This window comes from Chiloscyllium punctatum, chromosome 11, assembly GCF_047496795.1.
Source record: "Chiloscyllium punctatum isolate Juve2018m chromosome 11, sChiPun1.3, whole genome shotgun sequence".
NCBI lineage: Eukaryota > Metazoa > Chordata > Chondrichthyes > Orectolobiformes > Hemiscylliidae > Chiloscyllium > Chiloscyllium punctatum.
In genome coordinates this window covers 84,637,982-84,657,885 of record NC_092749.1, presented here as the reverse complement: position 1 = coordinate 84,657,885, position 19,904 = coordinate 84,637,982, and the positions used below count along the sequence as shown (strand labels likewise).

The following is a 19,904-nucleotide window of genomic DNA, read 5'->3' as shown; positions in this document are numbered from 1 at the left end:
TTCAAATAAGGAGACCAAATTTGTACAAAGCACAGAGAATGAGGAGGTGGTGGTGGTGGGGGGGGGGTAAGAAAAAAAAAGTTCCTGATTATTTGAATAAAATGTTTTCAGCTTGGTTAACGTGAGTTAGATTCCAGTAAAGTCTATATCTAGTTGAACTCCCTTCTGTTCATCTGTTTGCAGGAGCTCATTTATAGTCAAGTTGCAGATGAAGGTTATAAACCAGGAATTAGATAACATTGCAGACAAAATTATGGACTTTTCCAGAAATCAGACTCTTGAGAGAGGTCAAAATTAGCAGTATGCTCAGTTAAGCCCAGAGCTGCTTTTATTGTTGATTGCCCTGATGGTATAAGCAGACTGAAGAAATAAGTCAAAAACTGCATAATTAAAGACAATTCAAATTAACAGTTTGTCATGTTACTACTGTGGGTTTTCTGGCTCAGCCACTCAGCAAAGTGTGTTTTGGTACCCTGGTCAAACTATTCTGTTTTGTTGCAGACAATTGTGCAAACATTAGTGCCATCTCGAGCACAATGTATTTCAGTTGTTTGCTTTGTTCTGAATGAGCTGAAGTAGACATCCTGGCCAGTGTTCCTGTGTTGGCTTGACTGAAATTTTCATATAAATGGGAAGTGAGATGTTCCAGAATGGCAATGGGTTAGATTTATCCAGGTAATTGGTTGGATATTTCTAAAACAGAAATGTACCCATTCTGTGTTCGATAGCAGCCATCTTTGAATCATCTTTTGAGTAGTCACACATACAGGTGTGTGTGGGTGTGTAGATTTAAATAGGTCTGAAAGGTGCTGAGAGAAATTGTTTAGAAAACTAAGGTAATGTATTTAGGCAGTGGGAACAAGGCAAGGGAAAATGCAAAAGGTGTAAAACTAAGAAGTATGAATAAACAAGGGGATCTTGGAGTACCGTTTTCCAGATCTCTGAAGGTAGCAGAAAAGGTGAGATGTTTAACAGTGCATGTGGGATAAATCTGAACCTACAGTATTAAAGGATGGAGATTATATTGAAATTGTCAAAAACACTGGTTATTCCACAGAATTGTGCAACCATTCTCGCTAAAAATGCTGGACATATAAAGTCATAGAGATGTACAGTATGGAGATAGACCCTTCGGTCCAACCTGTCCACGCCGACCAGATATCCCAACCCAATCTAGTCCCACCTGCCAGCACCTGACCCATATCCCTCCAAACCCTTCCTATTCATATACCCATCCAAATGCCTCTTAAATGTTGCAATTGTACCAGTCTCCACCATATCCTCTGGCAGCTCATTCCATACACGTACCACCCTCTGTGTGAAAACGTTGCCCCTTAGATCTCTTTTATATCTTTCCTCTTTCACCCTAAACTTATGCCCTCTAGTTCTGGACTCCCCAATCCCAGGGAAAAGATTTTGTCTATTTATCCTATCCGTGCTCCTCATAATTTTGTAAACCTCTATAAGGTCATCCCTCAGCCTCTGACTCTCCAGGGAAAACAGCCCCAGCCTGTTCAGCTTCTCCCTATAGCTCAAATCCTCCAATCCTGGCAACATTCTTGTAAATCTTTTCTGAACTCTTTCAAGTTTCACAACATCTTTCCAATATGATACGTTTCAGCATCTTTTGCAGTCCCAACCATGAAATCCTATGTCTTCAACCAATCAGTTAACTTGATATGACAAAAAGAAATAGCTACGTCCACTTGTCACAGCAAAGATGATGTACTTGAATGTGGTCCTGTCCACTGATTCCAAGCAGTCCCAGAGATGGTCTTCCACAACCTTGGACCAGCATAGTACTTCCTTTTGTGAAGGATCCTCCCATTTCAACTTCTGCTTGTAAGCTGGGAAGAGGAACACAGTGCTGTGATCTGATTTTCTGAAGTGTGGGCAGGGAATGGAGTGGTAGGTATCTTTTGGTTGTGTAACAGTGGTCCATGATGCTTGGCCATCTGATGGGGCAGGGGGTGTGTTGGTGGTGTTTTGGCAGAACCCTCAAGGGTGGCCTGGTTGAAGTCGCTGACCATGATGAGAAGGGCCTCATGGAATATAATCTCTAGTGTGTTTTGTAGCAGTGTAAATCACGTCCATGGCATTCTTCGCATCCACACTGGGTGGGATGAAGACTACTGTCAGGATGGCAGAGGTGAACTCTTTTAAGTAGTAGGGATGGCATTTTACTGTAAGGTATTCCAGATCTGGGGAGCAGTGGCTTGTCAAGGTCACTAAGACCGAGCACTAGGAAGTGTTAATCAGGAAGCATGCCCCATCAACTTTTGCCTTGTTCGAGGATGTCGTGCAGCTCATATGATGTATGGAGTACCTATCGGCTTGTAGGACACAGTCGGGAATGGCAGGTGTGAGCCAAGTCTCCGTGGAGCAGAGCGCACAACAGTCTCTCAGTTCCCTTTGTTAGGTAAGTGGTGGAGGGAGTGCGTATTGGTGGATGTGGTACCAATTATGCAGGCTGCTTTGACCTAGATAGAGGCAAGCTTCTTGTGTCGCTGGAGCTGCACTCATCTAGGCAAGGAGAAAGTATTCCATCACCATTCCTGAGTTGTTCCTTGTAGATTGTGGCCCGACTTTGGGGAGTCAGGAAGTGATTCTTATCCTGTGACTTGCTCTTAGCATCGTAGAATCCCACAGTGTGGGAGCAGACCATTCAGTGCATCGAGTCCACACTGCCCCTCTGAAGCGCATCCAACTCCGACTCATTCCCCCACTTTATCCCTGTAATCTTACATTTCCCATGGCTAATTCACCTAGCCTGCACATCCGTAGACATTATGGGAAATTTAGTAGGTCAATCCGCCTATCCTGCACATCTTTGGATTGTGGGAAGAAACCAGATGAAACCCATGCAGACACGAGGAGAATGCGTAAACTCTACACAGATGGTCGCTCAAGGATGGAATCATACCCAGATTGCTGGTGTTGTGAGGCAGCAGTGGTAACTACTGAGCCACCATGTTGTCTGTTGTAGCCATTGTATTATATGCCAAGTCCAGTGGCAGCCCCAGAGTGTTGATGGTGGGGGATTCTGTGATGGTAACACTACTGAATGTCAAGGGGTGGTGGTTGGATTGACACTTTCTGATGATGGTCATAGGCTGGCATTTGTGTGGAGTGAATGTTATTTGTCATTGGTCAGCCCACATCTTGATATTGTCTACATGTTGTTGCATTTGAACATGGACTGCTTCGGTATTTGAGGAGTCATGAATAGTACTGAACATTATTGCAATCATCAACTAACACCTCAATTTCTGACCTTCTGATGGATGAAGCTGAAGATGGTTGGGCCTAGGATACTACCCTGAGGCACTCCCACGGAGATGCCCTGGAGCTGAGGCGACTGACATCCAATAGCAGCAGCCATCTTCTTTTATGTTTAGGTATGACTCCAATGAGTAGAGTTTTACCCCTGATTCCCATTGATTTTAGTTTTGCTAGGGCTTTTTGATGTCTCACTCCCTCTCGCCTAACTTGTGGAATTCAGCTCTTTTGTCCATATTTTAACCAAGGCTGTAATAAAATTAGGAGTTGTGTGGCTCTGGCAAAACCCAGACTGGGTGTCAGAGCAGATGGTTGGCGAGCAATGCTGCTTGATAGCCCTGCTGATACCTTCTATCATTTTACTGATGATGGCGAGCAGACAGATGGGATGGTAACAGCCAGGTTGAAATTGTCCTGCTTTTTGTGTGCAGGACATAGGAGGGCAATTTTCTACATTGTCAGGAGGTTGCCAATGGTGTGGCTGAATGGCAAGAACTTGGCTGGGGGAGTGGCAAGTTCTGGAGCACAAGTCTTCAGTACTGTTGCTGGAATGCTGTCAGGACCCATTGCCTTTGCAGTATCTAGTGTGTCCAACTGTTTCTTGATATCACATAAAGTGAATTGAATTGGCTGTAAACTGGCCTATGTGATGTTAGGAACCATTGGAGGCCAAGATTGGTTCTCCACTTGGCACTTTTGACTGAAGATTGCTGCAAACAATTGAACTTTGAATTGTGCTGGGCTCCTCCATCATTGAGGATGGGGGTATTTGTGGAGCCATCTCCTCCAGTGAGTTGTTTAATTGTCCTTCACAATTCATGACTAGATGTGGCAGAACTGTAGACCTTAGCTCTGATCCATTGGTTGTGGCATTGCTTAGCTCTGTCTGTCACTTGCTACTTCTGCTGTTTGTCACACAAGTAGTCCTGTTTAGTAGCTTCACAAGGTTGACACCTCATTTTCAGATATGTCTGTACTGCTCCTGGTATGCACACTCCATTGCACCAGGTTAATCCCCCAGCTGGATAGTAATGTTTGAGTGGGATGTGCTGGGCCATGAAGTTGCAGATTTTGCTGGAGTACAATTCTTTTGCAGCATCTCCTAAATGCCCCATCTTGAGTTGCTATATGTGTTTTGAGGTTATATCATTTAACATGATTAAAGTGATACATAACATAGTGGAGGATATTGTCAGTGTGAAGGTGGACTTTGTGTCTGCAAGGACTGTGCAGTCAACACTCTTCCCAAAACAGTCATGCACAGAATACCTGAGCAGAAATTTTCGAACCTCAGTACTGTGCTGAGAGAATTGTTGGTAACTTGTGTGTACTAAGTGCTTTGAATCATTGGCAGAGGGTACCATGTTTACTACTTAATGTAGCAGTTCACGGGGCTTGCACAGGTGTTTCCTGGTCTTTGCTTCTATATTTTTTGATTGTGCAACTTAATGTTTGATTATTGAATTAGCTGAGTTGCTAAATCAAACTTTTTATGGCAGTTTTCCGTTCGTATCATCTAAATCTTGGCCGGACTCATTTGCTGCTGTCATAAAGAAAAACAAAATGTGGTTGCTAATTAGGGTAATTGAAGATGTCTTCCTGGACATTTCCTCTTAGAACGTGCTAGCACCAACTGTTTATTTCCTGCTCCTGTTAGAATCATTCCCATCTTGGTGGCAGTATGCCTGCACGCGCCAAATCTCTCTCTCAAAATTGGACACGTTCTTCTTTTGTCTTTTGATAATTCTTGTCTGGCAAATAGATTTTCCTTCCATTTCAAATAGAAATGTTCAAAGATTTAAAAAAAAATGCATTATGCTCTGTGTAATGATTTTTCTCTCTCATTGTTTGCAGCAATTTCCTGGCAATTAACTTTTTTATTCCTGGAGCCTAGACGGCAATAATATATTTTAAACAATTCCCTCTAGATTTGCAGTTTGTGCATTTAGAATCCATACGTAGAATGGTAATAGCACAGATGGACCCCATTCAGCCCACAGTAAGCAGGCCAATTCACTGTTCCCTGTAGTCTGGCAACATTTTTTCTTATCGGGTGCTTATCAAATTCCATTTTGTAAGCCATAATTTAATTCTTTTTCTACCACATTCTCGAACTGTATACTCCAGGTGCTAAGCACTGACTGTAGAAAAGCTTTGCTTCATGCTGCCTGTTGGGTATTTTGTCTTTGTTTCTAATCAGTATCATCATCTGTTTTTGGCTCCTTTGCCAGTGGGTACACTTTCTATCTAGACCCATTATGATCTTGAATATCTCTTTTTTTTTTTGTTACAATCGTAGGAAAGATCAGTATCTTTTTTTTAACTCCGTTATCAACTGAAGAAACCATGTGACCTAATTCTACACTTTAAACAAAATCCTCTACTGTATGAGTTAAATAGTGAATGTTACTAACTTAAGCACTATTTCATAAACAATTATATCTTGCACTCAAAAAATTGCAACAACAAACTTTGCCTGCTTCCATCTAAAGGTGATTTCCCCCTATGTATGACAGGATTTTGATTTTTTTTTCTGGGATCAAAATAATGAGTGAAATAAATAGAGACTTTTCCCTGGGGCAGGTTTGACTGGTACGAGAAGTCATAGTTTGAAGATATTAGGAGGAAGGTATAAAGGAGACGTTGGATGTCGGTTCTTCACGCAGAGAGTAGTGAATGCATGGAATGCGTTGCCAGCTGTAGTGGTGGAAGCAGAGTCATTGGGACATTTAAGCGACTGCTGGACATGTACATGGATAGCAGTGAGTTGAGGGGTGCCTAGGTTAAGCTACTATATTTTACGTTAGGATTAAACCTCGGCACAACATTGTGGGCCAAAGAGCCTGTTCTGTGCTGTACTTTTCAATGTTCTATCTATTTTCTGAACTAAGGTGTAGCACAGCCCTCAGGAATTCACTTTAATTTACTAGTGTGTTCCCACTGTTCTGAGTTATGAAATATCTTGGGTTCCTTCAATTAACATCTGGCTAGATGGCAATTCAACACCTCATGATTGTGGACTCTCAGCTCAGGCGTGAGCCTTCTGTAACTGGTCAACAGCTCCTGAAACAAAATCTTTCTACTTACCTCAAAGCTGCTTCCAGCTAATTTCATCTGCTTGCTTCTGCAGAAAACCATACATCTAAACATCAAAAAAACCCTTTCAATATCTCCCCATGACATCATGGTACATAGGCATAACCTAAATAGCAAAATAAACAAACAACCCCCAATGTTCTTTGGGGAGGGAAATTTGCTATCCTTTTCTGGTTTGGCCCTTACATGACTCCAGGTCCACAGCACTGTAGCTGGTTCTTAACTGCTGACTGAGAATAGCACTGAGCATGTTAGAATTTCAAATTCAGTTGGAGGTGAAGCAACTGGAGTCCCATACTGGTGTTCTTTTGTAAAATAAAGGTAATTACATTGGCAAGAGGACAGAGTTGACTGGGTAAAAGACTAAAGGTTGATGTTTGGACTGGAGGTTTTTGACCACTGGTGGGCTGTAAGGATCTGTGCTGGCTCCACTGCTTTGTCATGTGTATAAATTTATTTCAAAATGAAAATAAGATGTATGGTTAATAAATTTGCAGGAGATGCCAAAATTGGTGGTGTAGTGAACAGCGAAGAGGTTTACCTCCGAATACATAGGGACCTTGACCAGACGGATCAATGGGCCGAGGAGTGGCAGAGGGAGTTTAATTTAGATAAATGTGAAGTGCTGCATTTTGGTAAGGCAAATCAGGGCAAGACTTGTACACTTAATGGTAAGAATTTCAAGATAATATACAAACAAAAACTATGGCATACAATATTTCAAAGGCCAGTGACAAGTAAAAAGAATGGGAAACGTTTGAAGATCAACAAAGCATCAACTAAAAAAGGAATAAAATGAGCAAAGGTAAATTATGGAAGAAAAGTAAAGGAAAATGGATAGCAAAAGACCTATAAATATATAAAAGGCAAGATAATAGCCAAAGTGAATGTTGGTCCCTTGGAGGGTAAGACTAGGGAATTAATTATGGGGAACACAAATGGCAAAGTCATGAAATCAGTATTTTGCTTCAGTTTTCATGGTGGAGGATAGAAGATATGGGAGCATAAGTAGGCTATTCGGCCCACTGAGTCTGCTCTGCCATTCAATTATGGCTGAAGTTTTCTCAATCCCATTCTCTGCATTCTCCACAACTTTTGATCCCATTAATAATCAAGAACCTATCTGGCTCTGTCTTAAAGACACTGAATGATTTGGCTTCCACAGCCTTCTATGTTAATGAGTTCCATAGGTTAACCACCCCCACTTCTCTGTTCTCAAGGGTTATCCCTTCACTCTGAGGCTGTAACATTTGGTCCTAAACACACACACACATGGGAACATCTACAAAACGTCCACTCTATCAAGGCGTCTTGGTATCCCACAAGTCTCAGAGACCCCCCCCTTCATCCTTCTAAACTCCATTGAGTCTGTTACCACTCCTCATGTGACAAGCCCTTCATCCCTGGGATCATTCTTATGACCCTCCTCTCAACACCACCCCCTACCTCCCCAACCCCCACCCAAGGTCAGCACATGCTTCCTAAGATATTAGGGCCCAAAACTGCTCATAATATTCCAATGTAGTCTTACCAGAGCCTTATGCAACCACAGCAGTACATCTCCGCTCTTGTATTCCTAGCACTCTTGAATGCTAACATTGCATTTGCTGCCTTAACTATCAACTGAACCTGCATATTAAACGTAGAATTCTGAACCAGGTCCTCTAAGTCTGTGTGCTTCAAATTTCTGAATTCTTTCCCCATTTAGGCAATCATCTGTGCCTCTATTCTTCCTATCTAAGTGTGTAACCAAACACTGTATCCTGTCTGCCACTTATTTGTCTACTCTCCCAGCCTGTCTAAGTCCTTCTGCAGCCTCCCTACTTCCTTAACATTACCTGAGCCTCCACCTATCTTTGTGGCATCTGCAACTTAGCAACATGTTGCAAAGTTTCTTCTTCCAAATGTTAATGTAAAATGTGAACAGTGTGGTCCCAACACTGACCATCTGTGGAACTCCACTAGTCACCAGCTGCCATCCTAAAAAAGACTCCCTTTATTCCCACATACTGTCATCTTTTTAGTCAGCTAATCCTTTTATATTGGTACCATCCCAAAAGTAACCGGGAATGCAGAGTTTCTAGATAGTGATAATTCCTCCCTGGGGGAAAGTACTGCGCAAACTCTTGACCTTTAAGGCAAACAATTCCCCAGGCCCTAATGGTCAATATCCTAGGGTCTTAAAGAAAGTGGTAACAGAGATAGTGAATCCATTGATTTATAGTATTCCAAAATTCCCTGGGTTTGGGGAAGGGTTCTAGCAGATTCAACCAGTGCTAATAACTCTTATTCAAAAATGGGGATGGTAGGAAGTAGGAAGCTGTAGACCAGTTAGTTTAATGTTTCATTGTGAAGTTGTTAGAATTCTTTCTTAAAAAAAGTAATAAAGGTCAATTAGAAAACAAAACACAATCCATAAGAGTCAACGTGATTTTATGAAAGGCAAATTGCGTTTGACTAATTTGCTAGAGACCTTCAAAAATGTTGCAAGCAAGGTAGATACTGGGGCTCCTGTAGATGTACGGGCAGCACGGTGGTACAGTGATTAGCACTGCTGCCTCACAGCACCAGAGACCCGGGTTCAATACCTGCCTTAGGCAACTGTCTGTGTGGAGTTAGCACATTCTCCCTGTGTCTGCGTGGGTTTTCTCCAGGTGCTCCAGTTTCCTCCCACAGTCCAAAAATGTGCAGGTTAGGCAAATTGGCCATGCTAAATTGCCCCATAGTGGTGGGTGAAGGGGTAAATGTAGGGGAATGGGTTGCTCTTCGGAGGGTTGGTGTGGACTTGTTGGGCCGAAGGGCCTGTTTCCACACTGTAAGTAATCTAATCTATATCTGGACTTCCAGAAGGCATTTGATAAGGTACCATACAAAATGTTAACACACAAAGTACGATCACTTCGGGTGAGGGGTAATTCAATAGTATGGGTAAATAATTGGCTAGCTAACACAATAAATAGTGCTCTTCTGGTTGGCAAACTGTAACTAATGGGGTACCATAGATTTTGTCATTGTGCCCCAATTATTTGCAATTTATATAAATGACGTAAATGTAGGGAAAGAAGGTTGTATAGTTAAATTAGACACTAAAATATGTGGGAAAATAAGTTTCAATGAAGAAACTTACAAATGCAAGTATGGCATGGGCCAACATTTGGCAGATGGAGTTTAATGTCTACAAGTGAGAGATCCTCCATTTTGATTGGAGGAATAGCAAGGCAACCTAAATAAATGGAGAGAAACTTGAGTGCTACAGTGCAGTGGGATCTGGGTGTTCTTGTGCCTCAATCACAATACTAGTATGCAGGTACAACAAGTAATAAGGAAGGGCAAATGAATTTTTGGCATTTATTGCAAAAGAAATAAAGTATAGCTGCAGGCAAATGCTTCTGTACAAGACATTGGTGAAATGCACCTGGAGTATTGCGTACAATTTTGGTCCATTTACTTGAGATTGAATGCCTCCAATGCTACTACAGAGGACAGTCACTCGATTGATTCCAGAGATGAGTATGTCTCATGAAGAGAAATTGAACACTTTAGGACTTGGCTCTCTGGAGTTTAGAAGAATGAGAAGCAATTTCATTGATGTATGTAAAATACAAAGAGGGATTGACAAATTCCACCTGGAGAGTATATTTCCTCTTTCAGGCAGTCTAGACTAAGAGGTTATAGTTTTAGGATAAGTAATAAACTTGAAACAGATTAGGAAAAATGACTTCCCTCAAACGGTTGTGAATCTGTGGATTTCACTGTCCCAGACTGTGGTGGACGCTGTAAAATTGAGTGCATTTAAGGAGGAGATAAACAGATTTTTTAAAATCAGTAATTGGTTAAAGGATTGTGGGGAGCAGGCAGGAAAATGGAGGCTGAGCTAGATCAGCAATGTTCATATTAAATGACCGGGTAGGCTCGAGGGTTGAATTGCTTATTCCTGCTCCTAATCTAATGGTCTTAATTACCGAGTGTGATACTTAGTTATATGTCACCACTGTAAACTGGACAAGCCAATCAGGAGGTCAAAATGTTGGCACCATACCTCATACAGTCTCATGGTACAAGTCAGAAATGGATGAGACAAACTGCTGATGATCACCTTCTTGCTCCTCCTGACTTGATGGATCTTTACTCCTCTATAGTGAACACCAACTTGAAGAAGCATTGAGAGTAGGAAAGGTATGTAATGTGTGTGACTCTGAGCAAGGGTCCATCACCAAGAGTGGCTTAGTAATATTACTACCAACCAGGCTGGTAAAGTCTGAAAATTTATAGCTCCAGACTGGATCTGTTGTGATTGGATCAAATAAGCAGGTAGAAATCTACTTAACCTTGCCCTCATCAATCTAACGGTCACAGATACATCTGCCCATCACGGGGCGGCACGGTGGCTCAGTGGTTAGTATTGCTGCCTCACAGCGCCAGGGATTCTGTTCGATTCCCACCTTGGGCAACTGTCTGTATGGAGTTTGCGCATTCTCCCCATGTCTCTGGGTTTCCTCCGGGTGCTCCTGTTTCCTCCCACAGTTCAAAAATGTGTAGGTCGGGTGAATTGACTGACTATGCAAAATTGTTAGGTGGATTAGACAGGGGTAAATGTAGGGGAATGGGTCTGGATGGGTTGCTCTTTGGAGGGTCAGTGTAGACTTGTTGGGCCGAAGGGCTTATTTCCATACTGTACATAAACTAATCTAATCTAATCATCGTGTCAGTCAGATTGAACAGTGCACAGTCTTCCTGGAGCTGATGTATTGTTTTCACATTGTGATTATCCTGTGTCATGTTGTGCAGCAGTACCATTATGCTCAGTGGAATAGACTCCAAACAGACTTAACAAATTAAAACTGGCCATTCATGAGGCACTGAGCATCAGCAGTACCTGAATTGTAGCCAACCACAATCTGCAACCTTATGGCATGGTATAACCTCCATGTTATGATTTGAGCCATAGCTGATCTTCCAGCTTGATGGTAATGTGTGAAGGACAGCATGCCAGGAATAACAGGCATACATTAAAAAGAAATTATAAATCTGATGATTCTACAACCTGACTGCTTGCACGCTGCATGTCAGAAGCAGAATGTGTTATACAGAACTATTAATCCCACAATCCACATTCTGGATCTCAGCTCTACTGTCCTGCTTCCAGTCATGATTGTTGGTGGACAATTAAATAACAGATGGAGACTCCACAAATATCCCAATAGGCAAGCCCATTGCACATCAGTGCAAAAGAAGAGGCTGAAGCATTTTCACTCATCCACCACCAGAAATGTAGAGCGAATAATCCATCTTGGCCTCCTTCCCGCATTGCAGCTGACAGTCTTCAACCAATTTGATACACCTTATGTGATATTGCAAAACATTTGAAGTTATTGGGAACTGTCAAGACTTGGATCCTAACAATATTGTGTAGCAAGATGGCGAGGGAGAAGGGCGCTGTAGCTGGAGCTTGTTTGTTCCACCTGCTCTCCTTTTCTTTCTCTTTTTCTTTATTCCTTCTAGTGCTTTCTTCCTCCTCCTTCTCTGTCTTTTGACTCCTGGCCTTTGGTGAGTGACATTCCCCGGCATGGCCGGGTGTCTTTCTGGAGCAGCCTCCTGGTCCGGTGTGGTGGCCTCCGCCTGTAAGGGCCTTCTGGCAGGTCGCAGCTGCCTTGCGATGCAGGAGAGGCATTGTGGGGCGGCAGCCTGGCAGCACGGGGAGGCAGTGTGGCCTCCTGGCGTGGTGAGTTGCTGGCCTGGTGTGGAAACTGTGCCAGCATGGTCTGCTGTACTGAACTCTCTTGTGTATTGCTGGAAATGTTATTTCTTTCTTGTCTAAAATCTTGTAACTAAAGAAGTTGTGCCTAGATACGTTTATATCTAAGTCGATGCTGTAACTGGAGACTTATAAACTTTTCACTGTACTCACTGAGTAAATGTGACAATAAAGGCTATTCTATTCTATTCTACATTCTGACAATAGTACTGAAATACACACTCCAGAACTAACCAAACCCCTAGTCAAGCTATATTAGTCGAGCTATAATTCTGGCATCTACCCTAGAATGTGGAGAGTTGCCCAAATGCAGGACAAATGGAACCCAGCCAATTACAACTCCATCAGTCTACCCTTGATCATTAGCAAAGTGATAGAAAGTATCATCAACACCGATCAGGTAGCACTTTCTCAGCAATGCCAGTAGACGGAGCCACTCCGCTCCCCACCTCATTACATCCATAGAGTAAAAGGAGGACCTTTTTAAAACAGGGAGGCGAAGAAACCTCTTTCAATCAGAGAATGGTGAATCGATGGAATTCATTGTAATAGAAGGCTGTGGAGGCCAGGTCACTGAATATATTTATGACTGAGATAGATAGGTTCTTGATTTTCAAGGGTTATAGGGAGAAAGCGGGAGAATGGGGTTGAGAAACTTATCAATTATGATTGAATGGCAGAGCAGACTCGATAGTCTGAGTGGCCTAATTTCTGCTCCTATGTCTTATGGTCATAGAGCTGAATTCCAGAGGCAAGAGACAATGACTGCCCTTGACATTGACCAAGTGTGGTATCAAGGAGCCCTAGCAAAACAGGGATCGATGGGAGTAGAGGAAAACTTCACTGATTGGAGTCATACCTGAGATAATTGACAATGGTTGTGGTTGTTAGAGTCCAAACACTACACTCCTCATATCTGCAGGAATGACCTTCCCTCCATTGTAAAATCAGAAATGGGATGTTCACTGATAATACAATCACAAAATCCCTCCAGTGTGGAAGTGGGCCATTTAGCCCATCAAGTCCACACTGCACCTGGTGAAGAGGCTGGAATCGAACCTGGGTTCTGAGTGTTGAGTGGCAGAAGTGCTAAACACTGAGCCTCCCTGCTGACCTAATAATTGCAAAATTTACAGCTCCATTTGAGTTTCCTCAGATATTTAAGCAGTCCATGCCCAATTGCAGCAAGACCTGGCACAGTGGTTAGCACTGCTGCCTCACAGCGCCAGAGACTCTGGTTCAATTCCTGCCTCTGACAACTGTCTGTGTGAAGTTTGTACATTCTCCCCGTGTCTGCGTGGGTTTCCTCCAGGTGCTCCAGTTTCCTCCCACAGTCACAAAGGTGTGCAGTTTAGGTGAATTGACCATGCTAAATTGCCTGTAGTGTTAGGTGAAGGGGTAAATGTAGGGGAATGGGTCTGGGTGGGTTGCTGTTCAGAGGGTTGGTGTGGACTTGTTGGGCTGAAGGGCCTGTTTCCACACTGGAGGGATTTTGTGATTGTATTATCAGTGAACATCCCATTTCTGATCTATAATATCCAGGCTTAAAATGATAAGTAGCAAGTAACAGTTGTGCAAAACACATGCCAGGCAATGAATATCTCTAACAAGTGAGAATGTAACAATCTCTCTCTGATATTTAATTGCATTACTGTCATTGATTTTCCACATTATCAACGTCGATAGGGGTTACTATTGACCTGAAACTGAACTTGACGAGCCATGTAAATGCAGTGGCTGCATGAGCAGGTCAGAGGCTTGGATTGTTTAGCATCATTGGCGATTCTTTTTAACACTGAAGCCGTTTGTGTACAAATTCAGTGCAATGATCATCTCTGAGAGAATCTATACGTTACCTCTTGGTATTCAATGGAATTACCATCACTTAATCTCCCACTTTTAACTTGGGTGATGCCATTGACAAGAAACTTGAATACAGTGGCTACAAGTGCAGGTCAGAGGGTAGGAATCCTGTAGCAGGTGCTTCACCACCTCACTCCCTAAAACTTTTCCACCATCTACAAGGCACATGTCAGGTGTGTGGTGGAAAGCACTCACCTGGATGGGAACAATTCCAACAACAGTCAAAGCTTGACACCATTAAGGAAAAAGAAGCCCACTTGATTTGGCACCCCAATTACTAGCTTCAGTATTTGCTGCCTTTGCAACTAATGCACAGTGGCAGCAGTGTGTACCATCTATAAGAGGCACTGCATGACTCCACCCCCCAACCCCACATATGCGCACACATACGACAGCACCACCTAAACCAGCAACCTCCAGAAGGACCAGGATAGTAGATGCATGGAAACACCACTACCTGCCTGTAAGACTTGTACACCCTTACTTGGAACTAAATATTACTACTTCGCTGTTTCTGGGACACAATCATGGATCCCCTTGCTTAATAGTATTGTGGTTTGTGTCTGCACTGAGTCCATTTACTGTTTCTTCCCCTGCCACAGTTCCAGGTGGTGACTCAATACCTTTTGTTGGGCAGTAAATGTTGGCCAAGCCAGAAATCCATACAGGCTTTGTATAAATGTTTTTTAAATTTTGAAACTTCCCTTTGTTCTGGGACATTTTTATGAACAATTTAAACTCAAGGCAGTTGTAGAAATTCTGTTACCTTCAGAAAAACTGAGAAATGTTGCACATTGTTCAGTAGTCCCCCACTTCCAATCCTGACCTTATTAAATAAGCTTGGACAAACCTTTAAATTGCAATTACTCTGTCTGCTTGCAAGCTTCATTTGACTTGCATTTAAAAATTTCACACTCAAAACTGAAAATTGTATTCCAAAAATGTGTGCTTCCACGAAGCATATGATTAGAAAATTATTAAATCTTCTCTTTGCAGTTTCACATCTAGAGAGGAACCCCAATTCTCCATTCTATCCATGGAGCATCATTCCTAAAACAATTGTAATATTTTCTGCACCTTTTTTAATGCTTTCCCATTCTTCTGAAAATGCCATGTCCTGAATTGGTCACACTATTCCAATTGGGGTCCAGTACTTGAGGGATTACAGAATTAGTTATAACTCATTCCATTTCTTTTATTGATGGTCAAGTACATAGCTGATAGTATTTTTGTTGTGTGAAAACCTCTCTGCCTGTCCAGAATCTCATTAACACAGAGCTTTTGTTTCTTCCAGACATTTCTAGCACCAGTCAACCAGGTTTTTCCTGCAGAAGAAGATAATAAAAAGGATGTAGAAGATAATTGTAAGTAGGAAATGTGACCTTTGGAGCACTTAATACTTCTGTTTAGCGAACAACCTGTAATGTCTGTCTGCCGTACCTGAGTACAAGATTCTTTTGACAGTTGAACTCTTCTCTATGTAAAATGTTTAGTAAACTATACAACAATTACACAACACTTGATGACCTTCACACATTTCATAGCACGGGAGCAATTTCATCTGTTTGTCTCAGTTTTTTAAAGCTCATCATTAGTCATTTTTGAAATGGTTAGAGATTGATTCTGAATTAATATTTAACTAATTTATAGCTGGCAGTTTTCCATAAGTATGAAATCCTTCTATTCCAAAGGAATGTAACTTATTTCCCACACGTCACTTCTAGGAATTGACCAAATATGCTTATAATCTGAAGTTAGTCCTGCAGTCCTGGAGTTTCCTGGAGAGAACCGAAATATGAAATATAAGACAGTGAAAACTCTGAAGCCCTGGTTTTTAACAAGTAACAATGTTTAATTCTCATTAACTTGATTTTTTTTAGATTAGTTTAGATTAGATTCCCTACAATTGGAAACAGGCCCTTTGGCCCAACAAGTCCACACCGACCCTCCGAAGAGTAATCCACCCCACTCTGACTAATGCACCTAACAACTATGGACAATTTAGCATGGCCAATTCACCTGACCTGCACATCTTTGGAATGTGGGAGGAAACCGGAGTACCTGGAGGAAACCCACGCAGACACTGGGAGAATGTCTGTGTGGAGTTTGCACAGTCGCCCACAGCTGGAATCGAACCTGGGACTCTGGCGCTGTGAGGCAGCAGTGCTAACCACTGAGCCACCATGCCACCCTATTTTAAATGTAATAGCATCTTAGCTCAGTAAAAGTAAAGTCAACATTTTGTCTTTCTCGACCACGAGAGAGAGAGAGAGAGAGAGAGAGATGACTAGTGGTGGTTTAACCTGAGGGTCACTATTTCTGAGGTTGAGAAGCAGTCCTTCATGATGACCTCAACCAATGTTAGAATTGAACCCATGCTGTTGGAGTCACTCTGCACCACAAACCAGCTGTCCAACTAACTGAGTTAAGCTCAGTAAAAAATAGTATAACAAATGGTTTCTCATTTTATTCATTGACATAGTGCATGCAACCTGTTAAAAATGGTCATATGTTTTTCTTGCTTACCACATTAATGCATGAAACATTGGATGTTTTGCTTTATAATAACAAAGTGCATCATAAGTTGAAAGTTGCCTGAATTTGACATGGGTTCTAGGCTGCCAATTGATGCATGCGATGATATTTTCATAAAGTAATGATATTGGGAAAAGATGAGTGGTGCTTGTGCCTTCTGATCTGCCCAGTCAAATCCATATATGTAAACTTCATTTTCCATTGATTTACGATTTAGCAATCTTTTGATTTAATTTGTACTGTTGCAAATGTTCCTGTTAAAGCTTTCAATTGGATTTATACCTGTTACTAGCATATTTCTCATAATTGGCGTTTCTTGGGATTGGAAAAGGAATGCTTGTTCTCTTAATGTAGGGATTGCAATGCTGCATTTCTGGCTTACATAAGCTATTTTTCTTTTTTAGCTTTACCGTGTATCAAAATGGTTTTAGTAGTAACTTCTATTATTCAAAACAGTTGCCAAAGATTTACAATTGTGGGCAGCCAAATTTTCAAGTATAGCTGAAAAAGTTGGTGAAAGACATGGTGGCACAGTGGTTAGCACTGCTTCCTCACAGCGCCAGAGACCTGGGTTCAATTCCCGCCTCAGGCGACTGTGTGTGGAGTTTGCACGTTCTCCCCGTGTCTGCGTGGGCTTCCTCCGGGTGCTCCGGTTTCCTCCCACAATCCAAAAATGTGCAGGTTAGGCGAATTGGTAAGGCTAAATTGCCCGCAGTGTTAGATGAAAGGGTAAATGTAGGGGAATGGGTCTGGGTGACTTGCGCTTCGGCGGGTCGGTGTGGACTTGGGCCTGTTTCCACACTAAGTAATCTAGTCTCCAAAAACTGGATTTTGATAATGGCATAGACAGTTATATATCCGAATTTGCTGATGACACAAAGTTCGGTAGGATTGTAAATGGTGGTAGATGCTAGCATAACATTGCAAAGGGATATTATTAGACTTGAGTGAATGGACAAAACTTGCAGATAGAGTTCACTGTAATTAAGTGAACCGAAAAAGAATAAAATGGGGTATTTTCTAAATGGTATGATGTTAAATATAGTGGATGTGCAAAAAGACTCAGGGGTTCATGCACATACACCTTAAAAATGTCATGAACAGGTGGAGAAAATAATTAAAGAAGACGAGTGGAATTTTGGCCGAGGGATAGATGGAGATGGAGTCTGGAGAAAGAGGGAAAAAAAGAGGTTAGGCAGGAAAAGGCATTGTTGATTGCCAGTCAGGGAAGAAGAGAAGCTGATAATGGGGGGTGTGAGTAAGTGAAAATGGGTTGGCTGTGCTGAAAGGAACCCATGTCGTGACAGGACCTGGAATTGTGGTGCCGGGTATTCAACTTGGAAGGTGTTCATGCTGTTAGTTTATTAAACTTAATATTGAGTCCTGAAGGTTGTAATGTCTGATTTGGATGCGAGCATAAGAGGTACAGTTAGTAAGTTTGCAGATGATACCAAAATTGGAAGTGTAGTGGACAGCAAAGAGGGTTACCTCAGATTACAACAGGATCTGGACCAGGTAGGTCAATGGGTTGAGAAGTGGCAGATGGAGTTGAATTCACATAAATGCAAGGTGCTGCATTTTGGGAAAGCAAATCTTAGCAGGACTTATACACTTAATGGTAAGGTCCTAGGGAGTGTTGCTGAACAAAGAGACCTTGGAGTGCAGGTTCATAGCTCCTTGAAAGTGGAGTCGCAGGTGGATAGGATAGTGAAGGAGGAGTTTAGTATGCTTTCCTTTATTGGTCAGAGTATTGAATACAGAAGTTGGGAGGTCATGTTGTGGCTGTACAGGACGTTGGTTATGCCACTGTTGGAATATTGCGTGCAATTCTGGTCTCCTTCCTATTGGAAAGATGTTGTGAAACTTGAAAGGGTTCAGAAAAGATTTACAAGGATGTTGCCAGGGTTGGAGGATCTGAGCTACAGGGAGAGGCTGAACAGGCTGGGGCTGTTTTCCCTGGAGCGTCGGAGGCTGAGGGGTGACCTTATAGACGTTTACAAAATTATGAGGGGCATGGATAGGGTAAATAGACAGTCTTTTCCCTAGGATCGGGGAGTCCAGAACTAGAGGGCATAGGTTTAGGGTGAGAGGGGAAAGATATAAAAGAGACCTAAGGGGCAACTTTTTCACGCAGACGGTGGTACGTGTATGGAATGAGCTGCCAGAGGAAGTGGTGGAGGCTGGTACAATTGCAACATTTAAGAGGTATTTGGATGGTTATATGAATAGGAAGGGTTTGGAGGGATATGGGCCGGGTACTGGCAGGTGGGACTAGATTAGGTTGGGATATCTGATCGGCATGGACAGGTTGGACCCGAAGGGTCTGGTTCCATGCTGTACATCTCTGACTCTAAATGGAGGATGTGTGCCTCCAGCTTGTGTTGAGCCTCACTGGAGTGCAGCAGCAGGATCAAGACTGATGTGTTGGCATGAGAACACTATGGTGTGTTGAAGTGCCAGGTGACTGGCTCAGGGTAATTTTTACAGACCGACGCAAGTGTTTGGTGAAGTGGTCACCTGGTTTTGTCTCTCCATGGAAACCACATTACAAAAGAACAGACTAGATTGAGTGAAGTATAGGTAAATCACTGCTTCACCCAGAAGATTAGTGTGAAGAGGGTGGAGGTAGATGGGCAAATGTTACTCCTGCGATTTGTTTGGGAAGGTGCTGTGGAGTATTGGGAAGTTTTTTGAGAGGAATGGACCAGGGTGTCTGTGTGAACAGCCTTGCTGTGAATTCTGACAAAGGCGGGAGATATGTGTGTCTAGTGAGTTTGATGGGGGCGAAGTGGTCAGGCTATAAAGGGGCTGTGGAAGGAAGCAAAGAGAAAGTGTTAAAAATGGAGAGGGAGGGTCTGCATGGGGGAGGTAAGGAAGTGAGAGTGTGCAACAGTTTTAAACTTTTTATCAAAGGAATGATCATCTAACTGGGGACAGGAATGCTCAGGTAACAAAAGATGGGTAGAAAAAGCATAGAAAGAAGACGTAAGGAAGTCACAGCTAGGTTGACTGGACAAAATCTGGTAGATGGAGTATAACGTAGGAAAATATGAAGTTCACTTTGTCAGGAAAAACGGAAAATAACAATATTCAATAGAAAACTGTTGCAGAATTCTGAGGTGCGGGGGATTAAGATATTCAGGTGAATGAGTTACAAATGTTAGCATGCAGGTACAGCATATAATGAAGAAGGCTAATGAAATGCTGTTCCTCATTAAATGCGGAATGGAACCAATCTTTTGGTGCAGAGGTAGAGTCTGCATCCCTGGACCTAGGTTAAAGTTCCATCTGTTTTAGAGGTGTGTAATAAAATCTCTGAACACATTGATTAGAAAAATGGGTTAAGTAAAGGATGTTATGATTCACTTGTATGGGA

At 42.3% G+C, this 19,904-nt stretch overlaps 1 protein-coding gene across 7 annotated transcripts in view; it reads left to right on the top strand.

Moving 5' to 3' along the window:
* Nucleotides 1-19,904, top strand: part of myo6a (myosin VIa) — a 256,768-nt gene that overhangs the window by 103,704 nt on the left and 133,160 nt on the right. For all 7 annotated transcript variants that reach the window (XM_072581151.1, XM_072581145.1, XM_072581147.1 and 4 more), the window contains one exon: nt 15,288-15,357. In XM_072581151.1, the coding sequence (XP_072437252.1) occupies nt 15,288-15,357 (70 nt within the window). The remainder of the gene's footprint in view (nt 1-15,287; nt 15,358-19,904) is intronic.